Source organism: Aotus nancymaae, unplaced genomic scaffold, assembly GCF_030222135.1.
Source record: "Aotus nancymaae isolate 86718 unplaced genomic scaffold, 86718_ANA_hifiasm-v0.15.2.pri h1tg000006l, whole genome shotgun sequence".
In the NCBI taxonomy this organism is placed as follows: domain Eukaryota; kingdom Metazoa; phylum Chordata; class Mammalia; order Primates; family Aotidae; genus Aotus; species Aotus nancymaae.
In genome coordinates this window covers 5,539,484-5,564,869 of record NW_026988417.1, presented here as the reverse complement: position 1 = coordinate 5,564,869, position 25,386 = coordinate 5,539,484, and the positions used below count along the sequence as shown (strand labels likewise).

Here is a 25,386-nt window from a genome sequence, read left to right as displayed (position 1 = left end):
GAGAGGGAGGGACAAAGAGAGAGTGAGAGGGGCGGGGGGAGACACACACACACACACACACACACACACACACACACCCCTAGAGAGAGGAAGGGACAGAGAGAGAGTGAGGGGGTGGGGGGAGACACACACACACACACACACACACACACACACACACACACACCCCTAGAGAGAGGGAGGGACAAAGAGAGAGTGAGAGGGGCGGGGGGAGACACACACACACACACACACCCCTAGAGAGAGGGAGGGACAGAGAGAGAGTGAGGGGGTGGGGGGAGACACACACACACACACACACACACACCCCTAGAGAGAGGGAGGGACAGAGAGAGAGTGAGGGGGTGGGGGGAGACACACACACACACACACACACCTAGAGAGAGGGAGGGACAGAGAGAGAGTGAGAGGGGCGGGGGGAGACACACACACACACACACACACACACACACACACCCCTAGAGAGAGGGAGGGACAGAGAGAGAGTGAGGGGGCGGGGGGAGACACACACACACACACACACACACACACACCCCTAGAGAGAGGGAGGGACAGAGAGAGAGTGAGGGGGCGGGGGGAGACACACACACACACACACACACACACACACACACCTAGAGAGAGGGAGGGACAGAGAGAGAGTGAGAGGGGCGGGGGGAGACACACACACACACACCCCTAGAGAGAGGGAGGGACAGAGAGAGAGTGAGGGGGCGGGGGGAGACACACACACACACACACACACACACACCCCTAGAGAGAGGGAGGGACAGAGAGAGAGTGAGAGGGGCGGGGGGAGACACACACACACACCCCCCTAGAGAGAGGGAGGGACAGAGAGAGAGTGAGGGGGCGGGGGGAGACACACACACACACACACACACACACCCCTAGAGAGAGGGAGGGACAGAGAGAGAGTGAGGGGGCGGGGGGAGACACACACACACACACACACACACACACACACCTAGAGAGAGGGAGGGACAGAGAGAGAGTGAGAGGGGCGGGGGGAGACACACACACACACACCCCTAGAGAGAGGGAGGGACAGAGAGAGAGTGAGGGGGCGGGGGGAGACACACACACACACACACACACACACACACACCTAGAGAGAGGGAGGGACAGAGAGAGTGAGAGGGGTGGGGGGAGACACACACACACATACACACACACACACACCTAGAGAGAGGGAGGGACAGAGAGAGAGTGAGAGGGGCGGGGGGAGACACACACACACACACATACACACACACCTAGAGAGAGGGAGGGACAGAGAGAGTGAGAGGGGTGGGGGGAGACACACACACACACACACACACACACACACCTAGAGAGAGGGAGGGACAGAGAGTGAGAGGGGCGGGGGGAGACACACACACACACACACCCCTAGAGAGAGGGAGGGACAGAGAGAGAGTGAGGGGGCGGGGGAGACACACACACACACACACACACATACACACACACACACCCCTTGGGGGAGGAGGGTGGAGAGAGACAGAGAAACAGAAAGAGATGGAGCAACAGAGACAGAGACAGACAGAGGGCCATGTGGGGGTGTTGAGAAGAGAGGAGCCTGGGGTGGGGGCAGAGGGATGGACCCCGGGTGCATGTTTCTGCAGAGCTGGCCTGGGCGTGCCGGGCAAAGGCCTGCGCTGCCTCTGGGGGCTGGGACACTGCGGGACAGGCCTGGGGAAGGCTGCTGCAGCCTGTTTGTTCCGTTGCTGAGAAAGCAGCTTCTCCGGCTTCCCTGGCGGGAATTCCGGCCCGTCAGCTGTCTGCTGCCCACCCAGACGCTCAGACGCACACATTTCTGACAAGCTTTGGCCTGGCCCGTTTCCAGTGAAGACGCTGTCTTGAGGGAGGAGGAAATGCCCCTGATGGAGAGGAAGACAGAACGGCCATTACCCTGGGCCCAGCTCCGTCCCCTCCTCCCTCAGTGGGTCCTTGAGAGGCGCCCGCTGTTGCGGGAGTCGCGGTGCCCTCCCCAGGAGGTGGCAGTGCAGGCACCCAGTGCTCCTGAGCTCCCGGGAAGGACGCCACCCACAGCACCCTGGTGCCTTTAGAAGAGGAAAGTTAACTCTCAAATGGGATTCTTCGGAACTGGAGAAATATGTTCTGCCAGTTTCCCCGCCTTCGGTTTGCTCGCCTGGAGAGCAGAGTGCATTCAGTTATTACGGTGCTGTGGCTGGAGGCGGGTGACGCGGCCGTGCAGAGACCGAATCAGGGCAGTGGAGTGTGGACGGCTTCCCCGTTCTTTTAGCGTCATTTATTGCCTTTATGGAACCTGTTTGTGCATCGTTCATGCATTTCAGCAAACTTTTGCTGACTGCTCAGGCTGGGAGCCGAGGAGGCAGGATGAGGGCACAGACCCGTGAGGGCGAGGGGTGGCTGATGCTGGAAGCTGGAGCCGGCAGCTTCATGAACACGAGCCGGGATCACTCAGGGGTCGCTGGAATCAACCCAGTGACAGGTCCTGGGATCTAGGAGACTGGGTGATGGCAGAAACAGGTCTCCAAGGTGAAACTCTCCAGGCAGTGTCGTAGGGGAGAGTATCAGAGAGGCTCACTCTGTCACTCATCAACCGCGACCAAGGTGTCTCTGTGGCCGCATCTCAAAGTCCAGCCCAGGGCCAGGCATGCTGGAGCTACCCAGTAATGGTGGGGTTTGAGTTTGATCAACGGTTGGAAGAAAAGAAGGAAGGAAGGCGGGAGGGAGGGAGGAGAGAAGGAAGGAAGGAAGAATGGTAGGCAGGTGGGAAGGAAAGGAGGGAGGGAGGGAGGGAAGAAGGAAGGAAGGGAGGCAGGCGGGCAGGTGGGAAGGAAGGGATGGAGGAGGAAAGAAGGAAGGGAGGGAGGAAAGGAAGGAGGGAGGGAAGGATGGAGGGAGGGAGGGAGGGAAGGAGGCAGGAAGGGAGGCAGGCGGGCAGGCAGGTGGGAAGGAAGGAAGGGAGGGAGAGAGGGAAGAAGGAAGGGAGGGAGGAAAGGAGGGAGGGAGGGAAGGATGGAGGGAGGGAGGGAGGGAAGGATGGAGGGAGGGAGGGAAGGAGGAAGGAAGGGAGGCAGGCGGGCAGGCAGGTGGGAAGGAAGGAAGGGAGGGGGGAGGAAAGAAGGAAGGGAGGGAGGAAAGGAGGGAAGGAGGGAGGAAAGGAAGGAGGGAGGGAAGGACGGAGGAAGGGAGGCAGGCGGGCAGGCAGGTGGGAAGGAAGGAAGGGAGTGGGGAGGAAAGAAGGGAGGGAGGGAGGAAAGGAGGGAGGGAGGGAAGGAGAAAGGAAGGGAAGGAGGGAAGGAGAAAAGGAGGGAAGGAGGGAGGAGAGGAGGAAGGAAGGGAGGGAAGGAAGAAGGAGGGAGGAATGGAGGGAGGGAAGGAAGGAAGAGCGGAAGGGCTCAGAAATGAACCCTGAGTGTGACGGGCACTGCTCACTGGTCTGCAGCATAGATCCTTGGGATTAGACCCCTCTCCCGACCTCAGGCCCCCAGACTCCGTCCTTAACCCCTACTTCCCTCTGGCTCTCAACAGGCAGGACAGGAGAGAAGGCCTGCCCCTCCCCACCGCACCCCTCCCTGCCCTGCTCAGGCCCCTCTCCTCCTCACTCCTGTCATGGTGGGAGGAGTCGGCCACCCCCTCACTGCTCACTGTGGGGTCCTCCGCTCGGCTCTGCTCCCTCAGGTGTGACTGTCCCTGTGCGAGCCCCACCGGGGGATGCATGGCCCGGGGGACGCGTGGAGGGCAGCTTCTTTCCCAAGCCCAGGCTGCCCTGCAGGCGCGGCTACTCCAGGGCCTTGGGGCCGTGTTGCTTCCTTTTCTTGGCAGATTTTTGGCCTCCCTGCAGGCTGCAGGGGAAGGAGAGGCTGTAGGAAAAGCCCACAGTAATGGTGCTGGATCCAGGAGGTGCTCACAGGACCACAAGCACCGCCTTCTCTGAGGGCCGAAGGGGAAGGCTGCAACCTGGAGAATCAGACAGACCCGGGCACCCCCGCCTCACTTACTCGCTGTGGGATTCTGTGCAAGTCCTTTCACCTCTCGGAGCCTCCGTTTTCTAATCTCTAAAATGGGACCGTATGTAGCCACAACGTGAGAGAGCACACTGAGAAAACACTGAGAAAATACTGTGCGCAGCAGGTATAAGTTACACATTAGACTAGGTTTTTGCTGCGGGTGAGTGGGCTGTAGCCACAGCCCCCGGCTCGCTGGTCCACCTCTGGCAAAGCACCTGCCCCCGACCTGCAGAGGTGGGGCTGCTGGAAGAAGCGCCTCAGAGGGACAACGGGGCTTCACCTTGGATCCAGGAGTGAGGGTTTGGCGGGGCCTGGAGTTTGGGTTCACCTGGAGCCCAGCTGGGACACGTGGCTCCTAAGTGTGGTCGGAGCTGGGACTGCTGGCCCCATGTGGAGGTCGGCCCACGGCCTGGGTGCTGGGGAGTCAACGGAGCCCCACTCAATAGAAAGGGGCGGCAGGTCCTGCAGGTAGAATGAGGTTCCCTGGCCCTGATGACTCCCATGTGCTTCCAGGGAGATGGATCCCAGCAAAACCCCAAACCCAGCATTCTGCCTCGGTCGGCCCCGGCTCCTCAGACCTGTGGCTGGAACAATCAATTCTGCATGCGTGCTAAATGACAGCCTTCCCTGGGAACGGCTTAACTCATAATTTCCAAGCGCTTAAAGGCATCTTGTCATTATTTAACTCTCAAATGGGATTCTTCAGAATTGGAGAAATATGTTCTGCCAGTTTCCCCGCCTTCGGTTTGCTCGCCTGGAGAGCAGAGTGCATTCAGTTATTACGGTGCTGTGGCTGGAGGCGGGTGACGCGGCCGTGCAGAGACCGAATCAGGGCGGTGGAGTGTGGACGGCTTCCCCGTTCTTTTAGCGTCATTTATTGCCTTTATGGAACGTGTTTGTGCATCGCTCATGCATTTCAGCAAACTTTTACTGACTGCTCAGGCTGGGAGCCAAGAACACAGGCAGGGCGGGGGCACAGACCCATGAAGGTGAGGGGCGGCTGATGCTGGAAGCTGGAGCTGGCAGCTTCATGGACACGAACAGGGGCCACTCAGCAGGTCCAGGCCAGGCCACAGCTATGGGCACCTGACTTGTGACCAGGGTTGCTGCGCACAGCATCGAGGGAATGAAGACTTTACCAGGTGGTTCAGGCACCCTTGGGTGGGCCTGGCTCATACCTAATAGAAAACCCAAAGGGAGCTTCGGCAATTGGTCCTTCAGGGCGGGAAGAGGTTGTTGCCACTTCCTGGGGTGTGGGGTGACCAGAGACCAGCGCTCCTGCCCCCAGGAACCCGACATTCTAGAGGGGCAGACAGACGATAGCGAAACAGAATCCTTGCCTGTCATCAGGTGGCAATGTGTGCTATGAATGCAGCCAGGCAGAATCACCGGTAGAGGCGTGGCAGGGCTGGTCATAGAGTCAGGGCTGGTTAGACGCTGCCATGCAGTGAGGGGCTTCCCATGGGGTGTCTGGGAAGGACAGCAGCACGTGTAAAGGCCCTGTGGTGGGACCCTGTGTGGAGGTCACATTTCCTGGGGTGTGCAGTGCTTAACGAAGCAGTGACGAGTGGTAACACCGTGAGGTACCTGCCAACCAGAGGAGCCCCTGCAAGCCTTGGTGTCAGGATTTTTACTTCAGGTCAGTCACGTAGGCCTGTGTGGCTGACTGTGCCCTGCAGCCCCTCCAGAGGTGAGGCTGCGGCCAGGCGGCCCAAGGCCCCCACCATCAGTGGAACTGTGGCCACAGACTGTCCACATGGCCGTGGTAAGCGAAGCCACTTAACTGGCAGGATGGTCCAAGGGCTCAGAGGTCACCTCCTGGGAACAGTCAGGGGCCAGCCTGTCTTTGGAACATGCAGGACGTGGACCACCCAGACCTGTGGCATTAGTTAACCCTTTACTGCTTAGCCACCAATGCCTTCTGCTTCTGGAAGGGACAGGCAGGGAGGACCATGCATCCCAGCTGGTCACTGTGTGGGGAGGCTCCCTCATCTGACCCTGAGGATGACTCTGGGTGGGAGGCGTGGCTCCCTGCACTGCACAGAAGGGACACCTGAGGTCGTGAGTGCAGTGACCATCTCAAGGTCACACAGCTTGTCACCACACCTCCTCCACGGGAGCCTGGCGTGGGCCATGGCCACACAGGCTGTCTTGGAGTAATCGCATTAATCACGGAGGCACCGAGCGGGAGACTGGGTCAAGGGAGGATGAGGCTTCCCCAGGGCTAGCCACCTGCTGGGCCTGGAAGGGGCACAGGAGCAGGTCAGCAAGCTCTGCTGGGTGGCCTTGGTTGAGCCAGTGCCTTCTCAGAGCTGCAGCCTTGGCCCTGGGCCCTCCCAGAGCCTGGCATGATGGCTCAGTGGGCAGCTGGGTGGAGAAGGAGGAGGCCAGGACACCGTCCGTCCTGCGGACTTCCCAGGCTGTGGGGCAGATGCTGCCGCTGAAATCCGCCCGTGTCCCCCAGACGAAAGCCTTCACTATTTATTGCTTTTCTCTCCAGCAGCATTCACTGAGCAGCTTCTGGTGCCTGCAAGGTGGGAGGGGCTCGGTCTGTTTCGCCTTCTCACCCAGGTCAGAGTGGGGACCAATTTCAGCATCTGCCCTGCAGCTCTCTGCCTCACACATCCTGGGGTAGCCTTGGCAAAGGAGCACTGACCTCGGGGCCAGGAGGCCTGCGTGAAGGTCGCCCACCTTTCGGTTGCGTGTGACCTCGAGCAAGTGACCCCCCCCTTCTCTGGACCTGTGTCCTCACTCATGCGAGGGGTCCAGCAGAGGCCCGGAGGTCTCAAGGACACTCTCGGCTCTCGCATCGGGGTTTAGGTGCTGGGACCTCAAGTGGGCATTAGCAGCAGCTGTGGTGGTGTCTGGGTGGGCACTGTGTTGTTCATTCATTTATTCATTCAAGCATTCACTCAATTGGCATTTACCAGCACTCACTCTATGCTGGGCATTGGGCTGAGAGGTGGCTACAGAGCTGGTCAGAGGCAGTCCTGGCCGCCCAGGAGCTCACAGGTGGCTCCAAGCAGACACAGTCCATTGATGATGAGACGGGTGTCACGGGTCACTTGGGGCATGCAGAAAGGGAGTGAGAAGGCCCGGCTGGGCATGGGGAGGGACGGCAGGCCTCTTGCCCCGGTTTTCACCTTCCTAAGGCTCTGCCCTATCTCTCTGAGCCTCCCTTTCCTCCCCTCTTGCTTGTTATTAGGGGCTCCGGCTTCATCTGCAGGTGCTGGGACCCTCTGGGTTGTTCAGAGGCTGATTTGTACCACGTGGGAGGAGAGGCAACTAGAGCGGTCTGAGGAACAGAGAACGCCCAGGGCTTTGCTGTTGCATCTGCAGATTTTATCCGCTTGCAAAACACAGTTCCATGTGGGCAGGGACCTGGGGGGAGGGGGCGGTGCTTATTTCCCTTGGTGGAACGCCCTGGCCTTTTTATGCAGGGCAGGCGTCAGGGCTGCAGGGGAGTCTGGGAGTGCGGGGAGAGGGTGCTTTCTGGGAACACGGCATGAAGTTCCCGGAAGGACTGGGCCACGTTCATCCTCTGCCCGAAGGTGAACCAGGAAGGGAGCCTCCCCTTCTCGGCATGGTCCTAGCTGAGGTTTAATTGTCACTCCCTGCCACATTTGCAGACACAGGTGTGAGAAGTCTCCTCCCCCATCATCCCCTTCAGGCAGCAGCTACTGCTGAGGCGTGCGGGCTGCATGCTGGTGGTGGGGTGGGGGGCCCTTCACAGCTCGGGAGCTGGGCTGCGGTGTTCAAGCTCAGCCCCTCCACTGCTACCTCCTCCTCTGGCAGACGGAGGTGTGCTAGTACACCCGGCAGGGTGTTGAAGGGACTCAATGAACTCACACGTGCAGCACGCCCAGGACTTGGAAGTGACACACGCAGGACGGAGGGGATTTGTTGTTACCATGTTTACAACTGCCACCCGATGTACCAATTTACCGCCGTCTTTAAGAGTTTTCTAATCAGAGACACTGGGGACACGCAAGGTGACGATGTCTGCGGGTCGCTGGCTTAGCCCGTCAGCGTTGCCATTGACTTACACGTGGTTCTGTATCCCATAACGTCTTTCCACCAAAAACTTTCAGCCGGGTTTCCACAGTCGCACCACTCGAAGCATTCTCTGAGCTTTCTGGAGGCAGGGAGTTGTTTGTGCTAATTGCATCTTATTCCCTAATGAATTTTTGTATTTCATGTGTAGATGTGATCACGCATGTTTTAAAGCAGAATTCCCTTTCGGTTGGCTCGGGCCTCGTCTGCTTATGTCCTGCGCAGTTTTTCCTTCTCTTCAAAAACACTCAGTACATCATTTGGACTGCCTTTCGCAGAAACCAAATACAGTCAACTGGGCCTCGAAAAAATCAGTTTAGATTGTCAGATTCTATAATCTGGGAACTGGCATACGAAAATGTTATCACTTTGTTCCAAGACTCCCTAAGAATAAATAGAGGCTCTCGTTCTAAAAATATTGAGTTGTGAGAGTTTCTTGGATCTAAGAAGACATTTTTTAAAAAGCCTCATGGAAGCTCAGAGCGTCCCACGGAGAAGCCCCCGTCCCAGAGCTTAACCCTGGGAAATTACCCAGGACACGGAGGCTGGGGAGGAGTTAAAATACTGAAAATGTTGTTCACAAGTAACCCTTGCTCGTCACAGCAATCAAGAGAAAAACGTGGATTTCTGCCACGCACAGCACGTGGTGGGCACTCAGTGTTTGCAGAATAAACTTGAAAAAGTTCAGCCTAAGGAGCGACCTGCCAATAACGCCACGCACTCTGGGCGGAATATTACGCAGGAGGCAGGACGTGCTGACCATTTTGTGAGGAAGTCAGAACGCAGATCTGTGTGTACCTTGTAGCTGAAATACTGTAAATACGCTCACACAGGAACCGGGGCTAGACAGGAACCAAGGAGGCAGCGGGCCTGGCGGGTGGTGAAGGTGCCGAGGAGGCAGCGGGCCTGGCACGTGGTGAAGGTGCCGAGGAGGCAGCGGGCCTGGCGGGTGGCGAAGGTGCCGAGGAGGCAGCGGGCCTGGCGGGTGACGAAGCTGCCGAGGAGGCAGCAGGCCTGGTGGGTGACGAAGGTGCCGAGGAGGCAGCGGGCCTGGCGGGTGGCGAAGATGCCACTCTTTTCTTCTGGTTACCCTTGTTGTTCTTCATCGCTTCATTATTGTTAAAACGTTCCAAGAAGAATTGAGGACACGTTAACATATCAGGAAGGGCGTTTATTTGCTCATATGTGGATTGCTATCTTTCCCGAATTTTCTGGGAATCCAGGTCACAGGGGAGATTAATCCATTGGGCTTGACCCCAAGCCCCGTCTCTGGTCTCTGACTTGGCAGCTCCCACGCACCCTCCTGGGCTTTCCTCCAACTCTGCCCTGTCCGTCAGCCCGTCCCACTTCACTCCTGCTGGGAATCCCCGGGTGAGTCCTCTCCCTGGAAAGCAGCTGCTGGATGCAGAAGTTCTTTTGGTCTTTGTTTTGTGGGGTTCGCCGAGTCCAGCTAATTCCACTGTGTAGTTCTTTGCCTCATTCTGTCTGGGTGCTTCCTATTTGAAGTAACACTCTGGGTTTTTTTTTTTTTTCCTGAGATGCAGTTTTGCTCCTGTTGCCCAGGCTGGAGTGCAATGGCGCAATTTCAGCTCACTGCAACCTCCGCCTCCTGGGTTCAAGCCATTCTCCTGCCTTAGCCTCTGCTGGGATTACAGGCACCTGCCACCACACTCAGCTAATTTTGTATTTTTAATAGAGACAGTGTTTCTCCACGTTGGTCAGGCTGGTCTTGAACTCTCGACCTGAGGTGATCTGCCTGCCTTGGCCTCCCAAAGTGCTGGGATTACAGGTGGGAGCCACCACGCCCAGCCCAACACTCTGGGTTTTAGAGTGGTTTCCATCCTCCCACATAGGCTGGTTCCTGGGGATGACGCGGGGCCAGCGTGCCTCGCACCGGCAGCAGGAGATAGAGGCAACGCCCTGGCCCCGTCACAGGAGGTGCTTGTGTGTCTTTCCTGACCAAATGCAAAGCAACGAGCAAGCACTGACTTTCCCCCAGCCCTCATGTACCCTACACCGTGTCAGGATGGCCAGAGACTCGCCTCTACTTGGCCATAAACTTAGCCTGCCCCCTCCAGTCACCCATCAAATGCAGCTTCCCCCAGTTAACCCAGAAGTCATGGTGTGTCTGGATCATCCGATGGCTGCTTCACACTGAGGCCCGACACAGTGTCAGGTGCGGTGGCAGCTCTCACCTGCTGCCTGTGAGAGCCCCCAAGGTAACTGGAACCTCCTCTCCCCACACCTGCTGCTGCTGGCAGCCTCAGGCCTGCAGGCTCTGGCCTCCCAGCTGACTGGCACGAGGCCGGAGGGTGGCTCTTGGAATTGTGCCAGGTGGAGGTTTGCAGAGCAGCTGTAGTGCAGGCACCTCTGCTGGAGGTTGACAAGGCCCTGCGTGCCAAGGGGAGCCCAGGCAGCTCTGCCTGTGCCAGGAGAGTGACCGGGGCACATCCAGGAGCTCGGGCCTCATTCACCCTGGATGGTTATACACAGATTCTAAAGACCATCAGTTGGGGCAGGAGCCATTGCAAACATCTGACCTTGTGCCATTTTAAGATCTCCAGACACAAAACCAGCCAGAACCACGGTGCCACTTCCCTCCCACAGAGCTGGAAGCCCACAGCAGCTGCACAGTTTGGAACTTGAGTCGGATGGAGTCTCACTTCGTCCTTTCTGACCCTGGACAAGCGACTTCACGTCGTGAGTCTTAGTCTCCCTGTTTGTACAGGAAGAGCTGGAATGGGGATGAAGGAGGCAGCCTGGCCGGTGTCTGGAAGAGAGCCAGCAGGCGGCGGCCACGGGAAGCCGTGCCGGCTGTTTCTGTCTTCCCGCGCTGCTGCCTGCGCCTGCAGAACTTGGCTGCTCATTGCCTTCCTTGAACCTCTGCCCTCATCGCTTCAGTGCGACTGGTCTGAAGCAACCTGCTTCCCTAGCAGCGCTGGCTGATCTCAGGGGAGCTCCCCACAGTCCGCAGCACCCACACCCCTTGGTCTGACCCACTCTGCCCCTCCTTCCCCTCTCCGCTCCTGCAGCTCCTTGGCCGGGTCTCCCAGAGGGCACACGTGGGGGCTCCTGCTGTGCTAGAGTGGCAGGTGCATTCAGGGGTCCCTGTGCCTGCTCTCAGCCCCACAGGAGCCTGGGTTGCCTCTGTTCAGCAGCAGGGGCAGGGAACATCAGCCCCTAATAAAGGAGCTGGGGCAGCCTAGAGTTAGGCCCCAGGGTTCCTGCTCTGCCAGGCTTACCCACTCCTTCAGTGCTGGTTCCTGAGGAGGTGCAGGGGTGGGGGCAGCCTGGAGGAGGAGGGCCCTCTCGGGGTGTGGGGCGGCACTGCTGGCTGAGCGCTGGGGACTCGTTTCCTGCTCTGAGGGGCTCCTACTATTGCACTAGCACCGCTGGCTCAGAAGTTCGCTGCCCACCCATGTGCATGCCTGGTCTGGCATGCAGCCTGGCACAGTGTTGGTGCTCAGGAGCGGTCTGGAAAGGAACTCTGGCACTGGAGGGTTTCAGTTGCCACAGGAATTTATAGATGGGGAGGGACCGATTCTCATTGAGTCAATGAGACGTAGTTGGCCAGGAGTGAGGGGAGGAGGCATGTGCCACTTTTCCGTGGGTCATGTCCCGGGTAGTGCCCCCATTTCCATCCCGAAGGTGTCAGTGAAGGCTGCAGGCAGGGGCCCTGAGGTGGGAGGAGGGGTCCTCTGGGATTCGGCCCGGCCCAGCTTCATTCTGGAAAGGTCTGCTAGTGAGCGTCACAGCCCCCAGCACCAGTGGACTCAGAATACCAGCGAGCCATGGCAGGCGGCTGCACCCACATGACTTCAGGGGTGAGGTGGAGTTAAGGCGATGCCCTGAGCCCAGGGGTCACTCACAGGTGAAATGACAGCTCCCGTGCTGGGTTGGGCTGCAGTCAGGGTCCAGCCACAGGCGTCAGAGAATGTCAGAGGTGCCCAGGATGTGCGAGGCGGGTGCCACGCCACACTAACCCCTCCGGGACACGGTGCACAGCTCAGGTAACAGCCTGGGGAGCTCAGAGAACACAAGCCTGGAGCCACTGCGTCACCCAACACTGAGTTTTTCAATGTTGCTGTAATCTTGGGCGAGTGACTTAACATTCCTTGGGCCTCAGTTTCCTGGTCTGTGCGGTGGGAATGTGTCCTGCTGTTCGGATGCGGTCGTGAGGTCTCGACGAGGTTCCCTTCACCCTGTCCTCTGCTGGTGTCCAGAGCATGGTGGGCACCGATCTCGTTAACTCCACCCCACGCAGAGCCGGAGGGCCTCCTGCTCTCCCCCTACACGGCTGTGGGTCATGGGTTCAGATCCCACTGCCTCCGCTGCTGCGAATTTGGGTGGCTTGCCTGGCAGGGTCTCCTCGCCCCCCACACTGCACACCCCTCCAGTGCAGGGCTGTTTCCCTCCCCTCTGTTCGCCCAGCTCACTGGCACCCGATGCCCCCATTAACACTCAGAACCTAGAGCGCATTCTGGAATTTTCTGGAATGACTTCACGCCCCAGGAGTGCCCTGTCACCTCAGTTCCCTCTTCCTCTCTGATCCTGGGAGGGTTTGTTAGAAAGTCTGGGTAGCGGATCAAAGCCTCCTCTTTGCGGGTTCCCTGGAGCCATCGGTCCCGGGCACCACAGCGGCCTGTGTGTCTTCTCCTCTCACAGCACAGACCGAGCCTGACCTGGAACGTGCTTGGAATGAATTCCACTGGGAAAACACATCTGTGTCGCCTCTGCCAAGACTGAGGTTCCGGTCTGGGGCCTACTACCCATTTCCCGTCCCTTTGGGCAGGTCCCTTTCCTACTGGGCCTCAGTTTCCCCACATGTAAAGTGCAGATGTGAATACACGCACCCTCGAGAGGGGTTCTGGGGTCCACTCAGGGGGCCTTGCAGCTTCCAAATGCAGAGCTGGTGCTGGCACTCAGCCTCATGGCTGTTAGGGACACACATGTCCACAGCGCCTGCACCTTCAAGCAGGGAGTGGTCCATGCCGTAAGCAGGGGACAAGCCAGAGCGTACCAGCTTCCCTCAAGTGGCACCGTGACGAGGGCAATGCCACTGCCCACCAAGCCGTTCCTACTTCATGTGCGTTCTACACATACCTCTGGAATCCTCAGGACAGGCACAGGAGGTCTGCTTCCTTAACCCTTTATTCAGATAAAAAACCTAAGTCTCAGAGGTGCAAGCCTCGCCCAAGCCTCGAAGGTGGGAGCTGTATTGCACACCTGCGTGTGGCTTCCGTCTTGTGTTGGCAAGTGGAGTGGAGAGAATAGGGGCACCTCACCCCGAGGAGGAGGGGTGGGCACTGCACATATGTCCCCACCAATGGCGTAATTACAGAGGAGGAAAATGGCTTCATTAAATCATTTTTTGAAAGTGAGTATGTACAAACACTCAGCAATTAGGCAGCCGATTTGCAAACAGCAATTTTCCAACTGCGCTCGCCTTCCGTGTTTCTATTTGCCCGTTTTTAGACTCTGGTTTCTTATTTTTAATTGGAACAAATGTGGATTGGAATGATTACCTCCTGAGTTGCTGGGTGCAGTTAAAGAACTTGGTGGAGCTACTGAGTGCTGGGGAGGTCACCTGGGGGACAGCACCAGGCACAGAGAGGGGAGATGCTCAGTGAGCACTTTCGACCTCATCCCCTCACTCTCTTCCCCTCCCCCTTTTCCCTCCCTCCTCCTCCCTCTCTTTCTCCCTCCTCTTCCCTCATCCTTCTCCTTCTCCCTTTTCCCTCCATCCTTCCCTTCTTTCTTCTCCCTCCTCTTCCCTCCCCATCTTCCCTCCTCCTCCTCCCTTTTCCTCCCTTTCTCCCTCCTCCCTCCCTCCCTCCTTCCTTTCTCCCCTCTTGCCTTCTCCCTCTTCCCCCTCCCTCTTCCCCATCCTTGCCTTTCTCCCTTTTTCTCCTTCCTCCCTCTCTTTCTTCTCCCTCCTCCCCCTCTTCTCTCTTCCCTCTTCCTCCCTCCCTTGTCCCTGTCCCTTTCTCTCCCCTTTTCCTCCCCTTCCTATTTCCCTCCTCCCTCTGTTTCCTCCCTTTCTTCCTTCCAGACAGGCTGAGCTCTTCCAGGGATTTTGACACCATCCAGAGATTCTAGGGAGAATTCCTCCCGGGCAGGGCAGGCTCAGGAGTCCCTAGGACCGCTAAGGAAGGATGTACGGGAATCCAATCCACGAGTGTCAGCGCCCGTGCTCAGACTCAAACGCTCAAACCCAATTCCCATATGTTCAGTGGGAAACTGTGGCCCAGGGAGGGAAACCTGCTCACCTAAGGTCACAGGGCCTTCAGGTCTGGCATCCAGAGCACCTCCAGAGGAATCACGCAAGCATTTATTAAGCGCCAGCTGTGTGCTTGGCCAGTAGAGGCTTGGCTCCCCACTCCAGCTGGGAGACCTGCCTGGGCTTCAGGAGGGGTAGCGCTGGGTTTGGGGTTCATCTGAGGGTCCTGTGCTCCGGCGGTCTGCTGAGAGACAGGTCCAGCTGTCTGATGTGGGGCTGGTGGCAGCCCCCCTTCTCTCCCTCTGCTCAGCCCACCACAAGCTGGGGCAGCAACTGAGCGGGACACAGCCTCCATCACACTGACCCTGCTGACCAGCCCTCAGCACCCCTGCCCACAGGCCGCTGTGACATGGTTGGACTCTTGATCCCTAGCTGTGTCCAGCACCCAGCACTGAGCCTGGCACCCTGCAGACATTCAGCCCGTCACTGGGTCACACAGGCCCCTCACTGCTCCACCATGCTCCCCAAGGCCATACACTTAAACCTGCCATGTGCCCCAGTGGTCCCAGCAAGAGGGTCCCCTCCCTCCTTGGGCCCGTGGGGCTTCCCACTGGCTCAAACTCTTCCTAGGGGTGACCTGCTGCCTGTTTCCATTTCTTCATTGAACAATAGGAGCTCCCTGGGGGTACATGGAGATTGAAACAGGAAGGCGAGGTGCTAATTCAGAGTCTTCCTCGTGTAGAATAGATGCTCAGTCAGTGCAACTGCCTATAGAGAAGTGAATAGAGTCGCCCCAAAATCCGTGTCCTTGAGGATCCTCAGGGGTGATCCAGGGCCTTTGCAGATGTAATGAGCTAAGGATGGAGCGAAAGCAGTCTGGCTTTAGGGTGGCCCTACATCCAACGTGATGATGGAGGCAGAGAGTGGCGTCATGCAGCCCCAGTCTGAGGGACGCCTGGAGCCCTCAGCAGCTGGAAGAGGCAGGAGGACCCTTGCCTGGAGCTTCCAGAGGGAGCTCGGGGCCCTGCCAGCACCTTGACTTTGGACTTCTGACCTCCAGAACCATGAGGGGACAAGCCACCGGTTTGTGGTATTTGCACAGCAGCCTGGGACCTCAGCCCACGCCCTGGCCTGCCTTCCCCATCACGGCACTACAATTGCCTTGTCTGGTTGAGTCTTGTTGCTTGCACATTGAAAACACACAGGAAGTGGTCAGCAGGCTGGTGTGGGTTTTGTTTTTTTGCATGTTCTCTGAAGGAAGGACGTCGAGAGTTTAGAATAATGACCAGACAAGCAGCACGGCCGCCCTTGTTCTTTCCCCAGAAAGTGAGATGCAGCGGCAACTCCTACCCGCATCTCTTCCCACGGGCCTGGGCTTCCCGGCACCCTGAGCTGTCTGCCCCTCCCGGCCCCACTGCCACTGCTCACGTTTCAGGTCTTCTAACCACGATCCGAGAGTCCAGGCTTGGAGTGTGCACTGCAGAGAGAAACACACTCCCTTAGAGAGACAAGGCCATCCATCACTGAGGATCCTGTCCCCTGGGGTCTGCAACAGAAACCCAGCACGTTCCAGAGAGCAGGGGCTTATCTCTGGTCCTCTTTCCCTCTGACACAGCGCAGGGAGAGGCAGAGGCCCGGCAAACCTGCTTGGCGTTCTCCAGCTTTGCTCCTTGCAGTAAATCTTCATCATTAGATATCATCATGGCTACACTTACTTATCAGAGAAGCAGATACTCAGAGGAAAGAAGGCAGTGAGACAGAGACTCTTGAGTTGCTCACTAGGAAAACGTAGTCAGGGCAAGAGGCTTCTGGGAAGAACAGATGCCTTTCTGGTCTCTCGAAAGGGGTCTGGGAGGCCAGACAACAGGGATACATGCGGGGTGCCTGCAGGTTTAGGGTGTGTGGTCACAGCCTTTTATGTTAATGGGGACCCCAGAGATGCCTGATTCCAATGCTCTGATGCCTCAAAGAAGAAAACTAATGCGAAAATCCATAGTGGGCTGCCCAGGGAGCAGCAGCGGGTAGATCAGCCCAGACCCCCCAACTGCTTCACACAGGGGCTGTCCTGACTCCCAGCCCAGCCCTCCACCTTCCCCCAAGCAGCACAGCACTAGAGTAGCATCACCCCATCTTCATGTCACCTGGGGTCCCCTCTGTCTGCTCCTTCAGCCTGACACCTCCAGCAGACCCAAGACACGCCAACTAAACTTCCTGTCCTTCCTCTCACTCCTCCACCTCGTCAGTCACCTGTCCTCACCTGCAGACACATGTCTCCTCCTCAGTCACCTGTCCCCTCCTCAGTCACCTGTCTCCACCTCAGTCACCTGTCTCCTCCTCAGTCACCTGTCCCCTCCCATCACCTGTCCCCTCCCCAGTCACCTGCCCCCACCTCAGTCACTTGTCCCCTCCTCAGTCACCTGCCCCTCCTCAGCCACCTATCTCCACCTCAGTCACCTGCCCCCTCCTCAGTCACCTGTCCCCTCCTCACTCACCTGTCCCCACCTCAGTCATTTGTTTCATCCTCAGTCACCTGTCCCACCTCAGCCACCTGCCTCCACCTCAGTCACCTGCCCCGTCCTCAGTCACCTGGTCAGGAGTTCAAGACCAGCCTGGCCAAGATGGTGAAACCCTGTGTCTACTAAAAATTCAAAAATTAGCCCAGCATGGTAGTGTGTGCCTGTAATCTCAGCTACTCAGGAGGCAGAGGCAGGGAATTGCTTGAACCCAGGAGGTGGAGGTTACAGTGTGCGGAGATTATGCCACTGCACTCCAGTCTGGGTGACAGAGAGAGACTCTGTTTCAAAAAAAAAAAAAAGTGAAGAGAAGCAGGTGACATGGAAAGGCATGGAAGGACCTTAAATGCCTATCACTCAGTGAAAGGAATCAGTATGAAAAGGTTGTGTATGCTAGGATTCCAAGTGGGTTACATTCTGGAAAAGGCACAACTATAGCAATGGTAAAAGGATTGGTGGTTGCCAGGAGGTGGGGGCGGGGGGGATGAATCGGGGGAAAACGGAGGATTCTTGGGGCAGTGGGGGATGCCTGTCATTCTACATGTGCCCAGACTTGTAGAGTACACAACCCCCAGGGCTGGCCCTGACATGAACTGTGCACTCTTGTGGTAATGATGCATCAGGGTGGCCTCACTGATTGTAACAAGTGAGTCTCTCAGTTGGGGGCACTGATGGTGGGGGTGGTGTACAGGTGGGGTTGCTGTATGGGTTGGGAATTGTTAGAGACAGAATGCTTGTTTTTAGGTACTGTACAGAAAAATAGCATTCAGACAAAAAGTTTTTTCAGCAAGGCAATTTTACTTTCTGCAGAAAGGGTACTCCTTGTCAGCTATCTTGCCAGGAGCATACAATGAACAAAGGAAAGTCAAGCATATTTATTCTTGATGCATTGGGTCTTTACTGCTGTGTCTGAGCTCTGTGGGTTGGAGCTAGCCTTCACAATCTAAAGTAACTTGATTGGCTAACAACTTAAAACTTTTCTAAATAGGTAACAAATGAGAAAGAGGAAGTTGCTTACCAAAGGACTTAGAACAAGTATCTTGGTTATGTAGCTGCTAGACATGCTCACAGGCACGTAGTACATTCTATGTCCTTGTACTTTAACCAAGATATTTGCGCTGGATGTGCTCACAGGCATGTCCCAGCTCACAGCCTATGCCCCTTCCTTATTTGGACTTCCTCTTTTCCTTTGTTCTCCATTGCCTTTACCTATTTAGAAAAGTTTTAAGTTGCTAGCCAGTCTAGTTCAGTTTAGATTGTGAAGTCTGGCTCCAACCAACAGAGATCAGACACAGCAGTAAGTACCCAGTGCATAAAGAATAAATACGCCTGCCTTTTCTTTGTTCATTGCAGTCTTGTGGCAAGATGGCTAATAGAAGCACCCCTTCTGCAGAAGGTAAAATTGCCCTGCTGAGAAAATTTATTGTCTGAATGTTATCTTTTCCTTGCAGTACCTACGAACAAGTATTCTGTCTCTAACAGGGCAGAAGGTGTACAGGAACTCTCATTTCTACTCCATTTGCTGTGAACCTAAAAGTGCCTTAAGAAATAAAGCCTATGAGTTAAAATAAAGAATGGGTAAAATTAATTTTAATCACAGATTTTAATTAACTCAATATAGTCAAAAGATTATGTCAACATGTAATCAATATCCACATTATAAAGAAATATTTTACATTCTTTTTAATGCTAAGTCTTTGAACTCAGTGTATATTTTGCAGTCTGAGGGCATCTCAATTTGAATGAATTCACATTTCTAGTGCTGGATGGCCCTGTGGGTCCATGGTGCTGCCCAACAGCACAGGTCCAGCCCTTTCTGTGGCCCTGGGAACCACCCGCCACACCCACCTCTGGCTGCCCTGTTATCTCTTGAAGCCCATGTAGACACACTGCTTCTGAACCAGCTCCCACACGTACTTTGGACCCAGCTCAAATGCACACTTGTGTTCGGCAGAGCAACGCCTCCCGCAGACATCCATGTCCGAATCCCCAGGAGCTGTGACTATGCTACCTTACATGGCAGAGGGGACCTTGCAGATGGATTATATTAAGGATCTTGGGATTATCCTGGATTATCCTTGTGGGCCTTTGTAATCACAAGGAGGCAGCCAGAGGGACATGGGACCGTGGCAGTCGGCACTGTGATGGGAAGCAGAGTGAAGTGACAGACTCCGCAGTGGGGGAAGGGGCCTTGGGCCTTGGACTGCAGGAGATCGCTAGCAGGCGGGAGAGGCAGGGCATGGGTCATCCCCTGGAGCTTCCAGGCAGTACCCACACCTTCATAAGACCCCCTGCAGACTCCTGCCCTCCAGAACTGTAGATAATGAATGTGGCTGGTTTTAAGTGGCTGAGTCTGTGGGCCTTTGTTACAGCAGCCACAGGAACCTCACAGCCCCTTCCCTGCCCTCTGCCATGAAGTCAGCACACCAGTGTTAGCGCCCTGCCTCTAAGCCTGGGGCCTTCCTGCCAGGAGCTCCTTGTGCATGGATGGGAGAGGAAGGGACCCAGACTAAGGCGGGCAGGAAGGTGCAGGGATGGAATTTAAAAGCTTTAGAAGGAAAAGTCATCCGGTCGGTGATGGATTAGACCCGGTAGTGAGGGCAGCCTGAGGGGCCGAGGATGGCGCCCGGACGCCCTCGGTTTCATGCTCCCCCTGGTGTCCCCCAGGGCTCTGGACATGCCTGTCGCCATCGCTACTCTCGGCTGCAGTGTCTGATTGCTTGTGCTCTGTCTCTGTCTCTGTCTCTCTCTCTCTCTAGTCTCTCTCTCCCCACAATAGCAGCCAGCCTGTCACCCCCATGAGAACAGGGGACAGTGTCCGTGCTGCCCATGGATTCCACCCTGTGTGTAGTGATGGGACACAGAGCAGGCACTCCATGTGCACACGTCATATGAAGGAATATGAATGAGGGGATGAATTTGGATTCCTACGCTCATAGTGTGGGCCTTAAAGCATAAAAAGTTAAACAAATATAGAGGGAATGGATGGGTGAATGGAGGAACCAATGTCCCTAGTATCTAGCAGGAGCTGCACTTGGGAGTCACAGATATCTGAGGAACTGGGTTTGCATTGTCTGCAGGGCAAGGGGCTTCCTAGGCTCCTGCAGCTGCTATTTACTTATTTATTTTCTTGAGATGGAATCTCGCTCTGTCGCCCAGGCTGGAGTGGTGTGATCTTGGCTCACTGCAACCTCCATCTCCCAGGTTCAAGTGATTCTCATGCCTCAGCCTCTTGAGTAGCTGGGATTACAGACACCTGCCACTATGCCCAGCTAATTTTTATATTTTTAGTAGAGAAAATACATGGTTTCACCATGTTGGCCAGGCTGGTCTTGAACTCCTGACCTCAGGTGATCTGCCCGCCTCAGCCTCCCGAAGTGCTGAGATGACAGGCATGAGCCACTGTGCCCAGCCAGGACCATGCTTTAAATGGACCCACCTTCCCAGTCCTCAGGGTCCTTGTACCTGGGACGCAGCTGCCATCACAAAGTACCACCATGGTGATCTCTCTCTCGGTGTCAGAAGTCTAAGAGTGACTTTTTGGGGGCCCTGAGGGAGCCTGTGCTCCCTGCCTCTCTCCCAGCATCTGGTGGCTGCTGGGATCCTTCGTGCCTTTGGCCTGCAGCCGAGTCACCCCACTCTCTGCCTTCGTCTTTGTGCAGCCTTCTGCATGTGTGTGTGTATGTGTGTGTGTCCCAATTTCCAAATTCTTATGACACCAGTCATACAGGACTCAGGGCCCACCTCATCCAGCACAGCCTCATCATAACTGATTGTATCTGCAGAGATTCTGTTTCCAAATTAGGCGGTACTCACAGGTTCTGGGTGCACAGGAATTTGAAGAACACTTCTCAACCCCATCCAAATGCCTTTCCCAGCCAGGCACAACCTCTCTCCTTCCTTCTGGGCTTTGTGCAAACATCACCTTGTCAGAGGGGCCTTTCTGCCACTCTGCAACCCAGCAGCCCCCGCCCCTCACTCCCCACCCACACCCCCACACTGCTGATTGTCCTTCTCACCCTCATCACATTTGATGCTGCCATATTTTTGCTGCTTTCTTTACCGTCCATCTGCCTCACCTCATCTCCCCTCCTAGAAGAGACGCTCCTAGAGCAGGGCCCTTGCTCACGGGCTCCCTGCTGCAGGCCATGCCTGGCAGGAGCTCTCTGTCCCAGGTCGGGGAGCAGGGCTGATGCCGGCTGGAGGCTGGGCTAAGGCGTGCAGTGCCGGGAGTGAAGGGAAGGGAGGATTGAGAGGTATCTGGGAGGCGGAATCGATGGGCAGGTCTTGGAGATGGCTCAGTGGGTGGGGAAGGAAGGGGAGGCTTCCCCCGCATCAAGCTCGTAAACACAGTCATTTGTTTCTACAAGGGCCCTGGAATTTTCTGGGTCTCTGGATCAGATCGATCCTCTGCTAATGGGCCTCTCTCCGCGTCCTTCCCAAGGAAAATCAATTCTCTGAGGTTTGAGAGTAAGTGCGCCCTAATTACACCTCCATGGGCTTCTTTGTTCGCTCCAGCCCAGTCCTCCCTGGGGAGGTCAGGGGCAGACAGAGGCCAGACGGGTCCTCAGGCCCCCGCCATCCTGGGGAAGAGCTGTCCCCTGGGAATCGGAGGGCTGCGGGTTGGGGGTCTGCTCTTTGTCCTAGCCTAGGAGGAACCTTGTGACCCCGAGGCCTGTGAGGGACACAAATTCTGGGGACCTGTGGCCACATGGCCACCATGCCCAGAGATGATAAACAAACAGTCCATATTCCAGGAGCCTCAGTTTCACTTGAAGATTTAGGGAGGAACTACCTCCATGTAGAAACCATCAAGGATGTGTTCTAGGAGGAAACAGCTCCCAGTGGGGTGGGTGTTTATACTAAAGCAGCTCCAGGCCTGTCCCCTCGGCCCCCACGGGACAAACTGGGTGAGTCTGAGAAGCACTGACCTCGCAGTCAGGCCACACAGCAAGTCAGCGCAGGCCGGGCTTGGAGCCAGGTGCTGGGGTCTGACACAGGAGCACTGAAGCTCCTGGTTCCAGCCCAAGCCCTCCTCGCCCAAGCTGGGGAGTTGCCCCCAGTCCCTGAGCTCAGCTTCCCCCAGTGTGTCTCAGCAGCGATCAGACATGGGGAAGCCCTTTGAGGCACAGTGCCCATGGCAGGAGCCCCACAGCCACATGTTCTGTCTCTGTTCTCCCCGCCTTGGGTCCGTGTCTAGACTCTGCATTGATAGAGCAGGGATGAGATGGGAAATGCCTCCCCAAGCCCCTCTCTGATCCTCTCCAGCACATTCAGCTGTATTCTGCAACCCCAGTGTATTTTAACGAGTGATGATGAGGTGTTGGTTTTAGGGTCTCTCTCTGGGACCTTAATCTTCAATGGAGAATTAATTTCATGTCCTGATGCACCGACAGCTTCCAAACAGCAGAAATGAAGTTGCCTTTGTGGCTTCTCTCCCTCTTCTTGCTGGGGAGCCAAGGCGCTTTAAAGCTCAGTGTACCCCCAGATTCTCATGTGGCCAACAGGGCCTTGCCCCAGGCAGTACTGAGTGAACAGCCCCATCTCCCAGCACAAACCCGCCAGACGCTGCTCCTGGGCGGGCACAGTGCTTGGGGTCTGATTTCCAGCACCCACCCGAGCTCTGGCACCTGCCTGTGGTCCCCTACCATCCTGTGCTGCAGGTGGTGGCCAGGGTGGAGAGGGGGGCTCCCTGGAGGAGCTAAGAGTCCAGAGAGGGAAAGAGGCAAGCAGGCAGGCCACAGGGACGCCTCAGTACAGCTGGCGAGAGTCCTGCCTGCACACAGACCATCGGCCTGAAATCAGGCCAGCGTCAAATCCTGAGTGGGCCACTTTTTAGCTGAGTGATTTCAGGCAGGGAACTATCCCCTCGGAGGCACCTCTGGTCGTCTGTGAGATGCATACGGTGACCTAGAGGTGCCCGGCACATAGGTGGCATCAGGAGGAGTGGCTGGCTGGGATTTCGAGTCAGAAGGACCTGACTTTGGATCCTAGCTCTGGAGCCGAGCTCCACACCTGCGCTCCACACCTGCGTGCATCCTCAGTGTCCCTGAGAAAGCCCAGTCTCTTCTTCTGCCTTGTGGTGGTGCACTGCCCCCAGGCAGAGTGCCCAGGACTACACTTAGGGTGTCTGGGGCACTCTGCCTGCATGGGCACAGGGCAGGGGCTGGACACTATGTGGACCTATGAAGGCTGTACCCAGAAGGAACGTGGCTGACGGCTGTCCCCTTGTTCCCCCAGGTCGTCGGATTTCGGGACGTCCTACACCAAGCTCACCCTCCAGCCTGGCGTCACCACTGTCATCGACAACTTCTACATCTGCCCGACCAATAAACGGAAGGTAGGTGCTGGCCAGGGGCGGCCGCCGCTCTGGCTCTTGCCTTGCGCCGCTCACTCTGCAAAGCAAGGAAGCTGCCGCCCTGCCTGCTGGCTCCTGCTTTGGACCGGCCGGGGCGTGAGGTGTTTCCCTCCCAGCTCTTGCTGCCACCCCTTCCACTGCCACCTGACACCGTTCTGTGCTTTAAACCAGAGGCCAGGCTTTGGAGGAAGGTGCCAACTGCATACCTGGGGCACATTTGTCTCCCCGCTCCCCCCTCCGGGGGGGGTGTCGCATCCATCAGGGCACAGCTGGCAGGAGTTGTGGGCCTGGAAGCAGAGAGAGACGCAGCTGTCTTGGGTTGAGAGCCCTTGGAAGGCAGCGCTGAGCAGGCCTGTTCTTTGGAAGTTAGTTGTTGATCTGGTTTTGATTGGGCTGTGATTTTCATCTGAGCTCTCTTTGCTGTTTTCTGGGTCTGGGGGAACTTCCTGACTTTGCTCTCTGGCTGGCTATAGGAGAGACGGGTGTTTCCAAGGCTACCCACTGTGTGTTCCATGAGGAGACCCCTTCTGCAAATGGGTGTCTGTGTTCTGGCCCACCCCCCTGAGCCAGAGCGAGGTCTACAGAGGCTGCAGGGCAAAGCTGTCCTGCGAACCTGACTCCATCCAGCAAACAATTCACGATCACACAAAGGGACCTGGACAGACCAGTGTTCGAATCCCAGCTCATCTCTCTGTGCCTCAGTTTCCTCAAATGGGATGTCACCCACATCTTGCACAGAGAATCGTGAGCTCTAGAATCAGGCACCCAGAGCCCCTGCATGGTGCTCGGCACAGGCACACACGCCCCTGTGCTCGGCTCTAATGGTGACTTTGAAGGAGAGATTTGAGCAGCTTGGAATCTGTGAGAACATCTGTGAATCAACAGAACGTCCCAGAAAAGGAGTCATGTGGGACGCTGATATTCCAGGAGTGCTGGAGTGTGCTGGGGGACGGTGATACTCCAGGGGTGCTGGAGTGTCGTAGGGGATGGTGATACTCCAGGGGTGCTGGTGGGTCGTGGGGGATGGTGGTACTCCAGGGGTGCTGGAGTGTCCTGGGGGATGGTGGTACTCCAGGGGTGCTGGAGTGTCCTGGGGGATGGTGGTACTCCAGGGGTGCTGGAGTGTCCTGGGGGATGGTGGTACTCCAGGGGTGCTGGAGTGTCCTGGGGGATGGTGATACTCCAGGGGTGCTGGTGTGTCCTGGGGGATGGTGGTACTCCAGGAGTGCTGCTGTGTCATGGGGGATGGTGGTACTCCAGGGGTGCTGGAGTGTCCTGGGGGATGGTGGTACTCCAGGGGTGCTGGAGTGTCCTGGGGGATGGTGGTACTCCAGGGGTGCTGGAGTGTCCTGGGGGATGGTGGTACTCCAGGGGTGCTGGAGTGTCCTGGGGGATGGTGATACTCCAGGGGTGCTGGTGTGTCGTGGGGGATGGTGGTACTCCAGGGGTGCTGGAGTGTCCTGGGGGATGGTGGTACTCCAGGGGTGCTGGAGTGTCCTGGGGGATGGTGATACTCCAGGGGTGCTGGAGTGTCATGGGGGATGGTGATACTCCAGGGGTGCTGGTGTGTCGTGGGGGCCAGTGGTACTCCAGGCGTGCTGGAGCGTCCTGGGGGACGGTGATACTCCAGGAGTGTCGTGGGGGACGGTGATATTCCAGGGGTGCTGGAGTGTCGTGGGGGACGGTGATATTCCAGGGGTGCTGGATTGTTGTGCGGGACGGTGATATTCCAGGGGTGCTGGAGTGTCTCACTGGTTGCACCAGTGGCATGTTCATGGGGGCTCGGAGGCACTGGGCACACTGGAGCTTGGCAGCCTCTGCTGAGCCCACAGGCCTAGCAGCAGCAGTCCACGAAACGGGGGATGAGCGTGTGCAGCGTCGATGGGGCTGTCTTGGTGGTCTCTTCCGCATTTCTTTATGGGATGTCATTTCTCTTCCTAAAGCAGGTTGCTTTGCTGTTTTTTTTTTTGTTTTTGTTTTCTCTTCTTGATTTCTGCTGTAGGAGCTTCCAGATAGACAGACTTAGAACGCAAAGCGGGGAGGGCTGCGGCAGGGAGGCGAGGGAGACCCGGCCTTGGGGACAACAGAGGCGCCTGCTGGAAGGCCACATCTCGGCATGTAGGGAAGAGGGGCGGGTTGACCTGAGCCAGCCCCTGCTTCTTCCCAGCCCCAGCCCTGGGGACTCACACATCAGACAGATCTCTTTCCATTCCACAATGGCTCAAAGACGGGGCATTATTA

General features: G+C 56.8%; 1 protein-coding gene across 2 annotated transcripts in view; it reads left to right on the top strand.

Annotated features, from left to right (window-relative positions):
• SORCS2 (sortilin related VPS10 domain containing receptor 2) overlaps positions 1 to 25,386 on the top strand; it is a 571,039-nt gene that overhangs the window by 316,777 nt on the left and 228,876 nt on the right. For both annotated transcript variants that reach the window (XM_064365545.1, XM_064365541.1), the window contains exon 3: positions 23,028 to 23,127. In XM_064365545.1, coding sequence (XP_064221615.1) covers positions 23,028 to 23,127 — 100 coding nt within the window. The remainder of the gene's footprint in view (positions 1 to 23,027; positions 23,128 to 25,386) is intronic.